Source organism: Cynocephalus volans, chromosome 8 (assembly GCF_027409185.1).
Source record: "Cynocephalus volans isolate mCynVol1 chromosome 8, mCynVol1.pri, whole genome shotgun sequence".
NCBI classification, from domain to species: Eukaryota; Metazoa; Chordata; class Mammalia; order Dermoptera; family Cynocephalidae; genus Cynocephalus; species Cynocephalus volans.
Genome location: NC_084467.1, coordinates 78,098,213 through 78,116,948, shown reverse-complemented (window position 1 = coordinate 78,116,948; position 18,736 = coordinate 78,098,213). Strand labels below are relative to the sequence as shown.

At 36.5% G+C, this 18,736-nt stretch overlaps 1 protein-coding gene across 2 annotated transcripts in view; it reads left to right on the top strand.

Moving 5' to 3' along the window:
• LOC134383203 (uncharacterized) overlaps positions 1-18,736 on the top strand; it is a 55,622-nt gene that overhangs the window by 22,637 nt on the left and 14,249 nt on the right. For both annotated transcript variants that reach the window (XM_063104093.1, XM_063104094.1), the window contains 9 exons: positions 2,594-2,703; positions 2,908-3,104; positions 4,477-4,722; positions 5,616-5,896; positions 6,806-7,018; positions 8,173-8,275; positions 8,597-8,790; positions 9,436-9,607; positions 9,963-10,171. In XM_063104093.1, the coding sequence (XP_062960163.1) occupies positions 2,594-2,703; positions 2,908-3,104; positions 4,477-4,722; positions 5,616-5,896; positions 6,806-7,018; positions 8,173-8,275; positions 8,597-8,790; positions 9,436-9,607; positions 9,963-10,171 (1,725 nt within the window). The remainder of the gene's footprint in view (positions 1-2,593; positions 2,704-2,907; positions 3,105-4,476; positions 4,723-5,615; positions 5,897-6,805; positions 7,019-8,172; positions 8,276-8,596; positions 8,791-9,435; positions 9,608-9,962; positions 10,172-18,736) is intronic.

The window sequence follows — 18,736 nt, the reverse complement described above, 5'->3', positions numbered from 1 at the left end:
CTTTTTGTATCCTCTTTAATTATTTTCATCAGTGTTTTGTAATTCTCATTGTAGAGATCTTTTACCTCTTTGGTTAGATTGATTCCTAGGTATTTTATTTTTTTTGGTAGCTATTGTAAATGAGCTTATTTTCTTGATTTCTTCTTTGACTCATTTATTGTTGGTGTATCAAAACACTACTGATTTTTACATATTGATTTTGTATCCTGCAACTTTACTGTATTTGTTTATCAGCTCTAATAGTTTTTTGATGGAGTCTTTAGTTTTTTCTATAGGTAGGATCATATCAACTGCAAACAAGGACTGTTTGAATTTTTCTTTTTCAATTTAGATGCCCTTTATTTCTTTCTCTTGCCTGATTGCTCTGGCTAGTACTTCCAATTCTGTATTAAAGAGGGGCAGTTAGAGTGGGCATCCTTGTCCTGTTCCTGTTCTTAAAGGAAAAGCTTGCAGCTTTTCCCCATTCAGGATGATGTTGGCAGTTAATTTGTCATATATAGCTTTTATTGTGTTGAGATACTTTCCTTCTATACCTAGCTTGTTGAGAGTATTTATCATGAAGTGATGTTGAATTTTGTCAAATTCTTTTTCTTCATCTGTTGAGATGATCATATGGGTTTTTCCTTGATTTTGTTGATGAGGTGTATCACATTTATTGACTTGCATATGTTGAAACATCCTTGCATCCTTGCAATCCTATCTGATCATGGCTTATAATTGTTTTGATGAGCTGTTGGATTTGGTTTGTTAATATTTTGTTGAGGGGGCTGGCCAGTTTGCTCAGTTGGTTAGAGTGTGGTGCTGATAACACTGAGATTCTGTACTGGCCATCTGCTGAAAAGCATATAGAGAGAGATATTTTGTTGTGAATTTTCGCATCTATGTTCATCAAGGATATTGGCGTGTTGTTTTCTTTTTGTGTTATTTCTTTGTCTGATTTTGGTATCAGAGTGATGTTGGCCTCATAGAATGAGTTTGGGAAAATGGCCTCTGTTTTGATTTTTGGTAACAGTTTGAAAAGGATTGGTATTAATTAGTCTTTAAACATTTGACAGAATTCAGCAGTGAAGCCAGTCTGATCCTGGGCTTTTCTTTTTTGGGAGACTGCTGATTACCAGTTCAGTCTCATTGCTCATTATTAGTCTGTTTGGCCTGGGGCTGATCCTGCTGCTGGGGCAGGCCAGAAATTGAGTCTATCAAGCAGGCTACCTGGAGTCTGCCTAGAGCCTGGGGGTGTGGGATCCCCTTTGGCATCAGGGTGGGCTTAGAGGCTTAATCTGCATGTAGCAACCTGGAATCTGAGTCCATATGGGCTTTCACTGGACAGGCCTGGAGCATGTTTCCATAGGGGCTGGGCTGGAGGGTAGGTCTGCAGATGCTAACCTGATAACTGGGGCTGCAGAGGCCAGCCTGGTGCTGGGCAGGCCTGAAGCCTGGGACCATCGGGGCAGCCCACTGTGTAGAGTGGTCCAGAGTCTGAGGCTGCTGGGGTCATACTGGCTGTGTGATAGGAGAAGAGACTGAGTCCTCTGGGAAGGCCTGAATCCTGCTTGGATTAGGGCTGGCCTAAAGGCTTAGTCCACAGGTACCAACCTGGAGTCTGGAGCTGTGGAGGCCTGCCAAGCACTGGGTTTTACTGTGGGGGGATGTTGAGGTTCAAAGCAAAGTTTGGTGTTCACTTCCCTCATTTCTCCCAGGCAGTGGGTATCTCTCTTCATGCTTTGCTGCCTCAGGTTGGGTGAGGGGTGATGCAGGTAATGTAAAACTGTCCCTCCAACCCTTTTTAATATGTCTTCTCTTATTTCTGTGCTACCTTCAAGTGCTGTAATCTATCACCTGGTTTCCTTAGCTCTTGTGAATGTATTTTCTTGTATGGATAGATTTCCAAATTGATGTTTCTGTGGGGGAATGAGCACTAGAGAGCCCTATTCTACCATCTTGCTGGTATCAGTCCTCAATCAGCCCAATAATTTTATAGCTATGGTCATTGTATCCCTGTCAGACATATAGTCATTTCTTGCCCTGAAGTCACTCAATACATGTTCCCATTTACTGAAATTTTATATTCACATTTGGTTCCTCTCTTGACAGGCATTATAGTCTCAGTTATATTTGTATGTTGACCCTTTTATCTGCTCCTTTATAAAGTCATCTTGAGGGCAGAGACTCTCATATGGAACTTTTTTGCATCCATGCAACCAAATACAATGTCTGGCATTTTACAGGTGTCCAAAGAATAGTTGTTGAATTTATTTGAATAGCATTTTTGTTGTTAATATAGATAATATTAAGAAAAATTTCCTAAAAGAATAATTGCTCATTATTACTATGCACCTACAATATTTTAGCCACTGTATTAAATGTTTTACATATATTTACAGTGTCAAGTCACTTCTTTTAATAGCTAATGGAACTGAGGTCCCAGGAGGGGTCATTGTTGATATCAAAAACAAGGTTGAATTTAGGATTGTCTTTAAACTTGAGTTCTTTGCTCTACTATTCAGAAATATAAAGTAATGAAATAGTGAATGAACAGTAGAATAAAGGAATGAAGAGTAGCCTCCTAAGTCCCTTGCTCTAATGTACTTTCTAGGGTGACCCTAAGAATGACTCGTGGATCTTTGCCCTGGCTGTGCTTCTGAGCAGCACCTTTGTCTACAACAGCATGAGCACCATCAACCACCAGGCTCTGGAGCAGCTGCAGTATCCTTCCAGAAACCAAATTATCATGTTTCATTGAGTTAACAGGAATGGCAAAAGAGGTTGTTTGTTCTTTCCTGTGAGAGTTGTCATGACTAAAAAAAAAAGAAACATAAAACAAAAGTTAACATTTACAAAATTTATTTCCATGTAGATCTGAAAATTATGGTGTAGACAGCATTTCTCCTTCCTTAGCTAAGTTCCCAGCTATGTGACTGAACTGACAGAGCTAATCAGGGCAAAATCCTCCTCGACACCTGGTGAAGTAGAGGACTCTTTCAAGTTTGTAAGTTTCTTCCCAGACTTTGTTTGGACTGTACGGGACTTCTTGCTGGAGCTGGTGATAGATGGACACAGCATCACGGAAGATGAGTACCTGGAAGATGCCTTGAAGCTGATTCCAGGTATCAGAGCATAGCCCGGGTGGGGGAAATTTTGGTAGTATATAAAATCACCTGAACACTGACATTCAGCACTTGACATAAATGTTTATTTGAGATTGGATTGAGGTCCATGCTAAAGGTAATTGGTGACTGGTTTTTATTATTTTAGAAAGTCCAGTGACTGGAATTTAAGCTCACTTAAAGAAATTTAGGACTCAGTATCATACCAAACGATTTTAGACCAGTAAGTACCATGATAAACAATTTCCAGGTTATAATTAGTACTGTAACTTCCTAAGGCCCACTTGCTTTGGTTCTTTGTTAAGGGCTCCTCTTGTTCTACCCATATATTGAGTAAAATAGGTTATCAGATTGAAAGTTGCTAAATGAAATCACAATGAAACCAAATGACCTTATTTTAAAAATATATTTCACACAGAGTATTTTAGTAGTTTCTGGAGATAACATCCTTCAGATTATGAATATTTATTCACCAAAAAGTTCAAAAAAAAATTGATGTATCTTTCCAGTAAGGTTATCAATCCTTCCTTTTTACCTTTCTCCTATCATTATCCTCTCCATTCTACAGCCTTAGACAATGTTATAATTTTAATCCTATAATAAATTTATTACATATATTTAGCAGAGTGGATAATGGGTGGAACCTACAAGGAATATTCACTTGTATTTATTCATTCATTTATTCATTCTTTCAGTATACATTTATTGAACACCTGATATGTGCCACAAAACCACTCTATAAGGCACTATCAAGTCAGATGTACTCTGATATAGAGAAGTGATTCTCAAATTATGTTTAGATTAAGCTTACTCTTTTGAGGTTTCAGCTGGAGAAACCTCTAAATATATTTATATTATGTATGGTTTCGGCTCATATTTATAACAGTTTTTCATTTCTGAACTGGGTATCATGTGTCCTTCTGATGTTTTCCCCACCAAAATGCTATCCTTTTTTCTGGCATTACTTTATTTTAAGGCCCATATTTTATTTCTAACATGGAAACAATAAGATCAGAAAAATACCTCTGATCATGTTTTATTAGTCAATTATTTAATAAATATTTGTTAAATATATAATCTATGGGAATCCATACAAGTGCCTAGGAAACCTAGCATAAGTTTCTTCACTTAGGATGTTCCTTTTCCTCTCCAGAAGTACTTCTTTGGCTCTTGGCTCTGTTCAGAAATGGATTTCTCTTGCTTTTGGTAAATTGACACAAGGTTGGTTTGCAATGAGGTAATATATGATTGGATTAAAGGAGATTTGCAGGCACAGTAGCTACAATGATGCAAGGATCTCTGGGGAAAAAGTTATCAGCCCCCTTGCCTAAAGGTTATTCCTTCAATGATTGTTCTTTCCCTACATCTGCAGGCAAGAATCCCAAAATCCAGAATTCCAATGTGCCTAGAGAGTGCATCAGGCATTTCTTTCCAAATCGGAAATGCTTTGTCTTTGACCGGCCAACAAATGACAAACATCTCTTATTACATATGGAGACTGTGTCAGAAGACCAGCTGGATAGTAATTTCCAACGGCAGTTAGAAAATTTCTGTTCCTATATCTTCACCAATGCAAAAACCAAGACCCTGAGAGAGGGAATCATTGTCACTGGAAACCGTGAGTCACCTTTGCCCCAAATCATGTTGCTGTATTTAGTGTGAGTGATGAAGCTTTGATCATACTCTAGTTTGGTCAGTAATTTTGTTTGCATATTTATGTAAGTATGGAGAAGCAAATGTTCATTCCAAAAATAAGAAAACATGTTTTGTAATTAAAATGTCCCTATATGAGGGTTTGCTGAGATCTAATATAGCTCAAGAACCTAATCCACTAATTATAACAAGACAAAATGAAGTTAAAGAGAGAATGTCTGCATATTAAAGAGAAGTATTATGGGATAAGTGCTGGTCAGAAGGATCTAGAAGATAGTTTGTAAATTTGTTTCAGTCAGAAAATTACAGCAGGTCATGAATCCAAACATGCTCACTTAGAGTTCAAGAAACAAATTTCAATATAATCTATAAACAGGGCTGAATTCATGGACATGCAACATGTGCAGTCTCACAGTGCCCTGTGCTTAGAATGTTCCATATTTGATTAGTGCTTGTGTCACTGTCTCAAAACTTTTGATTTTTTTTTTTACAAGGGACCTTACATTTTCATTTGAAATTGGGGCTCACTAATCTATAGTTGGTCTCATGTATTAAATTTACTTCACCTGTCTAATCTGCTTCTGATTTTTATTAAATGGGAAAGTATTTTTCCAAAAATCACTGATCACATTGGTGGTGGTCAGTAATTTAAATTGTAGGGTATGAATTGAAGGACCAAAAAATAATGAATATGAAAAAAATAAAGTTATTTGAAGAAGATGGTATAATAAAAAAAGAATAGAAAAGAAAACTTTTGCTAAGTAGGTTTTTTGGTGATTTTCAGAATGTTGATACCTAAATCCTGTAAAACAGTAAGTGATAACTTGATATTTATCTATAAATACTTGGCTTATTCAGGGCTGGGTATACTTGTGGAGACCTACGTGGATGCCATCAACAGTGGATCAGTACCTTGTTTGGAGAACGCAGTGACAACTCTGGCCCAGCGTGAGAACGCAGTGGCCGTGCAGAAGGCAGCCGACCACTACAGTGAGCAGATGGCCCAGCGCATGAGGTTTCCCACAGACACGCTCCAGGAGCTGCTGGACGTGCACGCGGCCTGTGAGAGGGAGGCCATTTCAGTCTTCATGGAGTGCTCCTTCAAAGATGACAGACAAGAATTCCAGAAGAAGCTCATGGTACCTGTTTTAGTACTTATCCTTCCTGATTTCTGCCCTTCTGGAATGATGCTTTAGCTGTCTTTTGACCCTATTGCTCATCTTCTTACCATTGTAGAAGGAACTTGGATTCTTATGAATGAAGGGACTCTCTATAGGGCCATAGCTCATCCCTTTATTAAAAAATGAACATTTTATTAATTTTATATTGATGCATTAAAAAGCACCATTAATTTAGCAGTTTAAAACAATAAACATGAATAAACTCACCAATCTGTAGGTGAGAATTATGGCATGGGGTGGCTCAGAGTAACCCAAAGCTAAAAACAAGGGGTCAACTGGATTGAATTCTTATCTACAAGCCTCTGGGGAGCCTCCAGCTCATAAAGTTTGTTGTCATTTGCAGGATCCATCCCTTTAGATTATAATATGCAATTTCAAGAAAATTTGTTCTTTTCTATGTTTTCACACACTTAAATCCTCATTGGAAGAATTTTTTGAAGAGTTCCAAAATCTGTTCAGAGTACACTTGAGTCATTACTGTTTGGTTGATTTTCTATGTATACGTTTCTATCCTGAGCAACCCAACTTCTCTGAGGAAACTCTACTTCCAGCCACAATTCAACTTCTATTGCTCATTGTTGATGGTTGGATCACTGCTAATCAGACTGCTATAAAAGAAAACGTGGAGTTCATGTCTTTCAACCACATCTCTTATAGATATTAAACTGGCCCAAGGTCATTAAGAAACTTTCCAGAGGTCACACACAGAACTGGTTATAACTGAGACTAAAACAAGTCTTCTGACTCCTGGTCCTTTCCATGTCCCAGTCCATTCAGGGGCCATCATACTGCTTCTTCCAAGAGGCTCACAGTGAGACTTTCCCTTTTAACTTTTTTCTATTCTATTTTCCTACATTTCCCTGTCAGGAGACCATAGAGAAAAAGAAGGAAGATTTCTCACTGCAGAATGAAGAGGCATCTGTCAAATATTGCCAGGCTGAGCTTAAGTGGCTTTCAGAGCCCCTGATGGAGGACCTTTCAAGGGGAACTTTCTCTGTTCCTGGAGGGCACAGTCTCTACTTAGAAGCAAAGAAGAAGGTTGAACATGACTATGAGCTAGTGCCTGGGAAAGGAGTTAAGGTGAGGAATAGGGGTCGGGGTAGTTAGCAAAGTAGAGTCAGAGAGTCTTTTTGCCCCTTCTGAAAATCTTAGAGTACAGCACCATTTGTAGGGAGAAAATAAAGCATGGTGTTATCTCAATACTTTTAGCTTTTTGTATCCACAATTAGTTAGATATTCCTAAAGAGACCAGAAATATTTCTTACCAAAGAAAGGATATAGAATATAGAATTTCAGATTAAAGAGAATATTTTTTTTAAATTTATGAAACCATGTCATTGTTTTTGAGCTAAGTACAAAGGATACACAGATTAAAGAAACAAACTTTATTCTCAAGATGTTGATGACATCACCTGAGATACAAACAAATAAGAGTCAAGTGGATATGGTATGAAAAGGGTTATCATCCTGGCATGAACAGGAAGTAAAAATAGTGATAAGAATTATGATGATGATAATAATAATAATAATGAGTATGATATAATGGCTCACATATTGAACACTCCCTTCCTGTATCGTGCATATATAGTAAGTAACCTATAGTTAAGTACATTTATGAAATTATCAACTTAATTCTCAGAATAATATAAATTAGGTACTACTATTATCCACGTTGTACAATTGAGAATGTGATGCACAGAGAAGTTAATAACTTGCCCAAAGTCACACAGCCAGCAAGTAAGAGAGCCAGTAGGGTAGCTCAGAGTACTTGGCAGCCATTCCAAACTAGGAAGGCAGCTTAGAAAAGCTTCCTGGCAGAGGAGATAGGAGGTACGAGATGAAACATGGATAGATGCTATCCTGATTAAGAGCAGGTAGATGCACATCCTAGCAGGGGGAAAAAAAAGAAAAATGTTCAAATATTTGAAAACAGGGTGTACATGATTGTAGATACACGTAATTCTGTTTGGCTATAATCTGGGGTAGGTAGTAAAAAGCTTCATTGAGAGAAAAGAATGGAGAGTAAGGAATGAGTCTGCAATGGAGGGTTTTCAAGTCTCATAAAAGAGCTCAGAATTTATAGTGTGGCCACAAAGGAAAGGAAGCATGGAGGATATTAAGCAAGATGCAGAATTTACAGGGTCATAGTTGTGGTTTTATGGAACAATAGTTTCACCAGCAAGAAACAAGATTTTTGCGGCCTGAACCCTGTTTGCTCCTTCTTGATTCCTCAGGCAAATGAGATTCTCCAGAGCTTCTTGCAGTCACAGGCAGCAATAGAGAAATCCATCCTGCATTTAGACAAATCCCTCACCGCTGGAGAGAAAGCCATAGCAGGTACAGTGGCAGGGCTCAGTTTACAGCAGAGTGGGTAGTTTCCTGCTGTGTCTTCAGACAGATCTGAGAGGAAGATCTTCCTGAAACAAAGAGCTTCCTCTCCTGTGGAGAAGGGGAATTGTGGTTGTATGTCAGCCAGACAGTTGGGATCTTTCTCATCACATTCTAAAATGTGTTGGAGATGGTGTGGCAACCAAGTGATTTCAGAGATTTCCCAACCACCTTTTCAAAGACAATTTGGTCTCTGCTCAGGCAGAGCTCAGGAGGGCAGGACACAGACCTGACTTGTTTTCCTCCCTCTCTAAAACCTTTGTGGAACAGCTGAGCGGGCCAAGAAGGAGGCAGCTGAGAAGGAGCAGGAGCTGCTAAGACAGAAACAGAAGGAGCAGCAGCAAATGATGGAGGCTCGAGAGAGAAGCTACCAGGAAAATCTCTCACGACTGAAGGAGAAGATGGAGAAGGAAAGGGAAAACCTTCTGAGAGAGCAGAAAAGGATGCTGGAGCACAAGCTGAAGGTGAGTCTGGACGGGGCTGGGCAGTGCCTGACAGATAGTGCCCTGGTTCCTTGGGAAGGGATGGACTAAAGTTAACCAAAGATATGATCACAGAAGAATACACAAAAGGCATGATTCACTAAAACCTCAAGCCATCTGGATCCTGCTGAACCCCTTAAATTCATAAGATGCTAGCACCTTTGTAATGTTAGACTTTGGGGTATACAAACAATATTCCCCAGGACACTCGACTACTATTTGTGATGATTATGGCATCTCGTTATGCCCCAATTGAATAGGGCCTTAATTCACTCGTCCTTAGGATTCTTGTTGCAACTATAATAGAGACCTGACATAGATGTATCTGGTCTTGAAAGTACACATTAGGTCTTATATGAAATACAGGATGCTGAAAGCTCTGAAACTTGCTGTACAGTCACACACAGCATAGAAATGATTCAGGCAACAAAGGACTGTGTATAATGTGGTAGTCCCATAAGATTATAATGGAGCTGAAAAACGCATGGGAATATTGGACAAACTCATCAAAGAGAATTCTAAGGTGGTAGAGAAGTAGACATGTGCTTAGCTGCCGAAGTGGTTAAATACAAAACCCTGACTTAATAATTGAGATAAAAATAAAAGTGGACTCTTTTCCTTTTACAGGTTCAAAAAGAACTGCTTAATGAAGGATTTAAAATGAAATCTGAAGAATTGCATACACAGATATATCTACTAACGAAAGAGATTGAAAAAACTGAAAAATGTGAACACTCATTAGGTTCTTGGATCTTTGATGAAATTGACTATTTGTTAGTTGGCAAAATGCAAAGTCCTGGTAAGCCACTTGGTGTAGGGATGAAAATTCTAAATTTACAAATAAAATGGAGTCTTAATTCCTGTTACAAATGTATTAAACAAGGCTGATTTTGTTATGCAGTGGCTCATTTTTTAAAGTATGTGTTATGTTAGTGTTATCTAACAAAAGTTTAAAAATAAAAAGTGATTAGCAAAGGATATCAGGGCCTGACATACAGAAGACAAATTTAGTTTAAGTCACATTTTGAAAAATGGAAAACAAATGTTAGAAGATGTAATGGAAGAAAACGACAAATTTGAAATAGCATCAAAACAAATGAAATACTGTGGCATAAAATGATCAGGCCTGAATATTGTTTCCTTCCCTTTCTAAGACCTTGGTGGAACAGCTAAGCAGTCCAAGAAGGAGGCAGCTGAGAAGGAGCAGGAGCTGCTAAGACAGAAACAGAAGGGGCAGCAGCAAATGATGGAGACTCAAGAGAGAAGCTTCCAGGAGAACATGGCCCAACTGAAGGAGAAGATGGAACAAGAAAGAGAAAACCTTCTGAGAGGGCAGGAAAGGATGCTGGAGCACAAGCTGAAGGTGAGTCTGGACAGGGCTGGGCAGTGCCTGATGGACAGTTCCTCAGGAAGGGAATGGCAAAATTTTAACTAATGTTGTGTTTCCTGAGGGAAACACAAAAGACATATAACTTACTGAATGCCTCAAATCATCTTCTTCCTGCTGAGGCTCTTATATTTACAGTGTTCTAGAACTTTCTGTGAATGTTAGACTTTGGAGCATAAAAATAGCATCCCCCAGGGCCCTGGGCTTCTATTTATGGTGATTATTAGGTGGCTTCCTAATGACTCAAATAGGATCTTAGTCCTGTGGTATTTAGGATTCTGGTACAACCATCAAAGGCACTTCAAATAGATCTACTTAATCTTGAAACTGTTAGATTAGGCCTGATATGGAATACAAGATACTGAAACCTCTAAAATTTGCTATATTTGTTTCTAGATCTGAGTGTGTCATTCTGTAGAGCACAGAGGATATTCTTTCCATGGCCCAACATGCAGCTTGATAACTAGTTTTCTATACAGGGTCAGCAGTTCCCATTATTTGTTAGATGGGCATGGTCACACTACCTCAAGTAAAACTGAGAGTTAATTAGGACCAAACTTACGTTCCCTTCCAAAGGCCTTCCTTAGGACTGGTACACATGCCCAGGTAAGATCCCAGGCCTGACCTAGCCCCAGCCTCTCTGCTCCCTTAGTGAGATGGTGCTCAGCAAAACTTAGAAAGCTATAAACCATGGATACTCTTATTATTCAGGTCCAAACATATGGAAATATTGAAGAACCATATCAAAGATCATGATGGTGTTAGAGAAATAGACAGTTGTGCCTAGCTGGGCTGCTGGGCGTAAAATACAAAATGCTGACTCTTGATAATTGAGGATTTTCAAAAGTGGACTCCTTCCCTCTTATAGGTCCAAGCAGAGCTGCTTGATAAAGGATTTAAAATTCTGAGAGTGCAAATACAATTGGCTCAGAATTACTTTCAGTAAGTTATAAAATGAGGCTTCTTTTGTTGTGGAATATTAGTTTCATTTAACAAAAGTTTAAAACTAAAAAGTGATTACCTGAATATATCAGGGTGTTCCATGGAAAAGACAAATTTAATATTGATTAAAGCAATTTAAAGAAATGAGAAACAACAAGTTATAAAATATAGTGAAAGAAAAGACAAAATTTGCAATAGCTTCAAAACCAATAAAATACTGCAGAATAAAATTATCATGAAGTACATAAAATTCATATGAATAAAATTTTTAAATGCTGTGTAAGACAAAAATTTATAAAAATAGACAAAAATGTCAAAACTACTTAATAGTTCTGTTTAATTTAATTTTAATATTTAATTTATTTAATATTAAACTTACTGTGATTCACATCAATATGTCAAGCATAATATTTTAGGAAGTGGACAAATTTTAAAGTATTTTAAAATTTACATGGAAAAGCCACAAACAAAATTATCCAATTCTATTCTGACAAAAAGATAAAAGAGAGGGAACTAGTTTTGACCACACTTAACACATCCTAACAATTAGCACCATGGTACCAAGGTATACCTGTTCCCCAATGTTCATCGCAGCACTCTTTGCAATAGCCAAGAGTTGGAACCAGTTCAAATGGCCATCATCTGATGAGTGTATATGGAAAATGTGGTATATCTACACAATGGAATACTACTCTGCTATGAAAAAGAATGAAATACTGCCATTTGCAATGACATGGATGGACCTAGAGAGAATTATATTAAGTGAAACGAGTCAGGCACAGAAAGAGAAATATCACATGTTCTCACTTACTTGTGGAAGCTAAAAAAAAAAAAAGTAAATAAATACACAAACAACCTGGGGAGGGGTGGGAAGAAGACACAACAATTACAATTCCTTGAAGTTGATACAACAAGCAAACAGAAAGGAGATTGTTGGGAGGGAGGGGGTAGAGGGAGGAGGGATGGAGGTTTCGGTAATGGGCTACAATAATCAACCACATTGTATATTGACAAAATAAAATAAAAGTAAAAAAAAAAAAAAACACCTAAACACAGAAGAAGGCAGTAGCCAAGGAAATAGGGACAAAACAGTTGTGAGATATACAGAAAACAAATTAGAAAATGGCAAAATTAGACCTTCTCTGTCAGTAATTACTTTAAATGTAAATGATTTAAATTCCCCAATTGAGATGCATAGATTGGAAGAAAGATAAAAAAAATTATTCAACTATATGATGTCTATGGATGACTCAGTTTAAATCTAAGGACACACATAGATTAGAAGTGAAAGGATGGAAAAAGAGGGCTGGGGTGACCAATATCAGACAAAATAGACATTAAGTCAAAAACTGTTATGAGAAAAAAAAAAGACATTACATTATGATAAAAGGATCAATTCACCAAGGATTATAAACAAGTATGTACTAAAAATTAGCATTCCAAAATATATGGAGCAAACATTGGCAGAATTGAAAGGAGAAATAGCTCTATAATAAGAGTATTGGACTTCAATACTCACTTTCAGTAATTGATAGAATAACTATCAGAAGATCAGTTAGGAAAAAGAAAACTTAAAACACACTTCAAACTAATTGAACCTAACATACATATACCAAACTCTCTGTGCAAAAACAGAATACACATTTTTCTCAAGTGCACATAACAATTCTCCATAATAGACTACAAATTAGTACAGAAAGCATGTCTTACTACATTTAGAAATATTAAAATCATACAAATATCTTCTTCAATAACAATGGAATGAAACTAGAAATTAACAGCAAAAGGAAAACTGGAAATACACAAATATATGGAAATAAAACAATACACTCTTAAACAACCAATGGGTCAAAGAAGAAATAAAAAGGGAAATTAGAACATATCTGAGACAAATGAAAATGAAAACACAATATACCAAAACTTATGGGATGCAGCTAAATCAATGCTATGAAGAAAATTTATAGCTATAAATGCTAATATTTAAAAAGAAGAAAGATCTCAAATCAACAATCCAACTTTATACCATAAGGAATAGAAGAAGAACAAACTGGATCCAAAGTTAGCAGAAGGAAGGTAATAAAGATTAGGGCAGAGATAAATTAAATAGAATATAGAGAAACAATAGAGAAAATTAACAAAACCAAGAGTTGTTATTAGAAAAGATTAGCAAAATTGACAAACCTTTAGCTAGACTGGCTAAGAAAAAAGAGAGAGGACTCTAATTAATAAGTACCTAAAAATAAGTGGTGACTTTACTACTGATTTTACAAAATTAAAAAGGTACTATAAAGAATTGTACTCCAACATTGAACAACCTAGGTGAAATTAACAAATTCTAGAAACACAAAACCTACCAAGACTGAATCATGAAGAAATAGAAAATCAAATGGACTTAAAACTAGTAAGGATATTATATAAGTAATCACAGACATCTCAGCAAAGAAAAGCCCTGGGCCAGATGGCTTCAGTGTTGAATTCTATCAAATATTTAAAGAATTAATGCTAATCCCTCTCAAACTCTTCCAAAATCTGAAGAGAAAGGAACACTGCAAATTCATTCTGTGAGTCCAGCATTACCCTGATACCAAAGCTAGACAAAGATAATACAAGAAAAGAAAACTACAGACCAATATCCCTTATGAACATTGATGCAAAAATCCTCAATAAATACTATTAAACATAATTCAGCAGCATATTTAGAAGATTATAAAACATGACCAAGTGATATACAAGAATGGTTCAAGGTATGAATATCACCAAGGTAATACACAACATTAATAGAATAAAGGGTAAAAAGCACATTATTATCTTAATCAATACATAAAAGTATTTGACAAAATTTGATACCTTTCATGTTAAAAACACTCAATAAACTAGGAATAAAAAGAAACTACATCAACATAATAAAGTCAATATATGAAAATCCCACAGCTAATATTATACTCAACACTAAAAAGACTAAAGCTTTTCTTCTAAGATCAGGAACAAGACAAGGATGCTTACTCTTGCCACTTCAATTCAAAATGCTATAGGAGGTTCTAGCCAGAAAAATTAGCAAGAAAAATAAATAAAAGTCATCCAAATTGAAGGGAAGAAGTGAAATTACCAGTGTTTGGAGATGACATGACCTTACATGTAGAAAATCCCAAAGTTTACACACACACACACACACACACACACACACACACACACACACACACACACACACACACACACACACACCCCTACCTGTTGAAACTAGTAAACTAATTTAGCAAGATTGCAGGATACAAAATCAGCATGCAAAAATCAATTGTACTTTTATACATTAACAATGAACAATCAGAAAAGAATGTTAAGGAAACAATTACATTTCTAATTACATTAAAAAGAATAAAATTCCTTGGAATAAACCTAACCTAGGAGGTGAAGAACATATACACTGAAAACTATAAAACATTGCTTAAAGAAATTAAAGAAGACACAAATAAATGGAAGGACATTCTGTGTGTATGGACTGAAAGACTTAATGTTGTTAAGATGTCAATACTACCCAAAGAGATCTATAGAGTCAATGAATTTTCTACAAAAATCCCAATGACATTTTTTGTGTAATTAGGAAAACCCATGTATCTAAAAATCCATATAAATCTCAAAGGACACCTAATAGCCAAAACAATCTTGAAAAAGAAGAACAAAGTTGGAGGACTCACACTTCCTGATTTCAAAACTTACTACAAAGCTACAGTAATCAAAACACTGTGGTACTGGCACAAAGACAGACATATAAACCAATAGGATAAAATGAAGAGCCCAGAAATAAACCCTCACATGTCAAATGATTTGCAATGAATCTTCCAAAACTATTCAGTAGGGGAAAGCACACTCTATTCAACAAATGATGCTGAGGAAATTGGATATCCACATGCAAAAGAATGAAGTTGGACCCTTACCCTACACCATTTACAAAAATTAACTCAAAATGGATCATATACCTAAATGTAAGACCTAAAATTATAAAAGTCTTAGAAGAAAACATATATGAAAAGCTTAATGATATTCGATTTGGCCATTATTTATTTGATGTGCCATCAAAAGCATAAAATACAGATAAATTTGACTTCATCAAAATTAAAATTTTTTGTGCATGAAAGGACACTATCAACAGAGTAAAATTGCAAATAACATCTGATAAGGAATTAATATTGGGAATATATATTCTTAAAACCTAAAAAAATAAAATAAAAATTGATAAAGGGCTTGAATAGGCATTTTTTCAAAAAGATATAAAAGTGGCCAATATGCACATGAAAAGATAATCACCATCTTTAGTCATAAGCGAAAAGCAAATCAAAATCAAAAAACCAAAATGAGCTAGCACATCACACCTGTGGGGATGGCTATAATCAAAAATGGAAAATAACAAATGTTGCTTAGCCTTGCAATAGCTGGAGTACCTGTTAGTCTGTTTAATTTCTATTTTTACACTCAAAATAGGCTGGAAGAAAGGTGGGATGACATTTGTAAATAGAATTTGAAAGCATCATTGCCTGGCTTTACTTTAGGATATTTTTGGTCCTCTAGATGAAGCAATGAAGCATTTATTCCAAACCAGGGGAGTAGCTTCTTTTTATTGAGAAGACATAAGAATCTAAGAAAAAGTAACTTTGGAAACCCAGGAGGGCTAACCAATATTTATCTGTTAGTTCTGAGAAGCTGCTGATGTGCCTCCTCGAAACACCAGTGTAACCAAGCATAACTGCACACAGATGTGGTTTACTGTATACATACCACTCATTCTTTTATTCAATTAACATGTATAGGGAGCCTCTTATACCAAGCCGTTCTAGGTGCTCCTTGAAGAAAGTGCATTCAGCTTACGTTTGAATTATAATTTTAATTATCCAGATCATCAGGATAACCCACAATTACAACTGGACTTGTGATGTTACAAAGGACGTAAACCCAATGTTGGTTGCTTAAACAAAAATGGAATTTTATCAATTTAGGTTTCAAACTGGTTTCAAGGACAGATGGACCCAGGAATTTGAACAATGTCTTCCTCTTTTTCTCTGTCGGTTGTTACCCTGACCTCCACTTCCCTTCATTCTTCCTTCATATCTACTCCGCTGATTTGCTTTCTCCATGATGGCTTCATTCTCCAGCAAGCCCAGCCTGTATGGAACCACAGCACCAATAGTGTCAAAATTAGATCGCTCAGTCTAAAAGGACATGGATTATTTTTCCGAGTATTTTCTGCTACCCTCCTGAAAAGGACTCTTTCTAGAAACTTCCATGATTGCCTACCCTGCACCATGTGCCTGCCTTTGTGACAAGGAGACTTGACCACCAGTCCCACCTGACCCAAGAAGAGCAGAAGACCCAAGAAGAGGAAAAGGATGCTGGAAGATAAACAGGAACAAATGCTTACAGGCATTTTCTGTTGCTAACTCTGTGTTCTCTGGGTTGTAAGGCTTATGTGTTTTATTTATTATCAATCTCCTCCAACTAGAGTAGAGCTCCATGAGGCAGAAACTTGCAATTATTTTGTTCACTGCTGGACATTGAGTACCAGTACCTGCCAGGTACTCAGTACATATTTCTTGACTTAATAAATATTATGAACCTGAGGATATGTTTGCTCCCTCTCTTATGTAATCTCTATGTATTGGTACTGTTGGTCATATCCTCATCTTGATACACTCCTAGAATTCTGAGACATGTTCTTCTGGAACACCTACAACCTTCTCTGATCACTCTTTTTCAGTCTCCCTTATGTCCCATATTGCCTATTGTTATACCCAAAGTGTTAGTTTCCTCAAGGCTCCATTGTGTGTCCCTTGCTCTTATCTATCCATTATGTTATGAATCCACGGAACACAGAGATAGAAGGTGCAGTTTCAATGCATATACTACAGTCTCATATATAACTTTCCAACTTTCTTCTGAGCTTCATATCAATTTGAAATAGCAGATGTTTATTTGGTGCCTGGCATGTGCTGAGAATTGGGTTAATAGTAGTGAGCAAGATAGACCTTGCTCCTGTCCCACATAACTGACCCTCAAGAAAAACAAATGAGTGAGATAAACTGTGGGATAAATGCTTTACTACTTTGAGTGATTTATATTCAGATTCACACAATTCCAGACAAATGTTCTATAAGTATTCCTGAAATTAAACATGTCCAAAGAAATTTACCATCTCCTAAAATCATATACCTGTGTCTGTTTTTGTTATTTTGGGGTAATATTTACTCAGTTACCCAAGCTTTGAGTCATCCTAAATGCTTCTTTCTCATTTTAATCTTCTAACTCATTCAATATGTTGTTTCTTCTCACTTTTGACTCCCTCTCACACCATCTTTACTGACATTCTGCTGCTTATCCCTCAATGCCTTTTTTTAGAATCTTTTCTTACTTCATTTTTCCTTCAATTTATATTTGACCACCTTTCTTTTTACTCCAACACGATCCTGTTTTTATATGTATCTATTGTGGCACTCTTCATACTCAGGCTACAACGCAATGATATACAGTATTGTCTATTCCAATATACTATAAAATCTTGAAACACTTATGGTTACTTTGACAGACTGCTATTTACCTTCCAGTATCTGTTCTCTCTTTCTCCCATTGTAATAAAACACCCAATTTTTGCCCAGGCACTAGGAAGACTAAACGTCAAAGATTTCTTGGCAGATAGGCTGGCCATGGAATGTAATTCATGCAAATGGAATCTGAGCCAAAGTAATTTGTGCACGATACTTCACCCAGGATATGTCTTTAAAGGAACAGGACCTAGATTCTTCTCTCCTCTGTTCATCTACTGAGTGGAAACACATGTGATGGTGACCCATCTTAGAACATGAGATGGCATTAAAAAAAAAAAAAGGCTAAGTAGAAAATAGAAGCACCAGTAGACCCTATGGTGAAACAGATCCATGTACTCTTTACCTTTGAACTCTTACAGCAAAGGAAAATGAATTCTCAGGGCCTTAAGTAATGATTTTCTGGGGCTTTACTATTATTCAAAAATGAACCAAATCCTGGCTGATACATATTCCATGGCAGTTTGAAGTTGGGATTCTATATTCATTTTATATTCCCAGCACTGGATGGCATCAGACTCATCAAATACATAATGAATACATAATATCGCTAAATAAGACTGAATGTTATGGGTTGATAAGGCTTTCAAAAAAAAAAAATGAGCTGAAGTTCCTCACTAGGAGACACACACACTAAATAGACTGGTCAGTCTGGAAACATCTTGGTGGTTTACAAGATGACACTACAGAAATAACAGTATCCATCTAGTCACACTGTATATTACAAAGACTCATGTGATTAGGCCATAGAGAGTCCTTGCAGTTTTTCTATCAACAAACTTATCATATAAAAAAAATGTTTATCTGAGGAAGTTGATTTTGACAGTTAAGTTTTTGTAACAGATAAGTATAGCAAGACAGATGACTCTTTAATTCCTACTTCTCTCGTGGACTGACTATAAAATCTCTAACAAATCATTCACTAAATCTAAGTGATCTAAATCAGCTTTGGATGAGTCTCTGTATGATCCCTCCTGGGGTAAAATTTCTTTGGAACTAGAAAAAAAGTTAT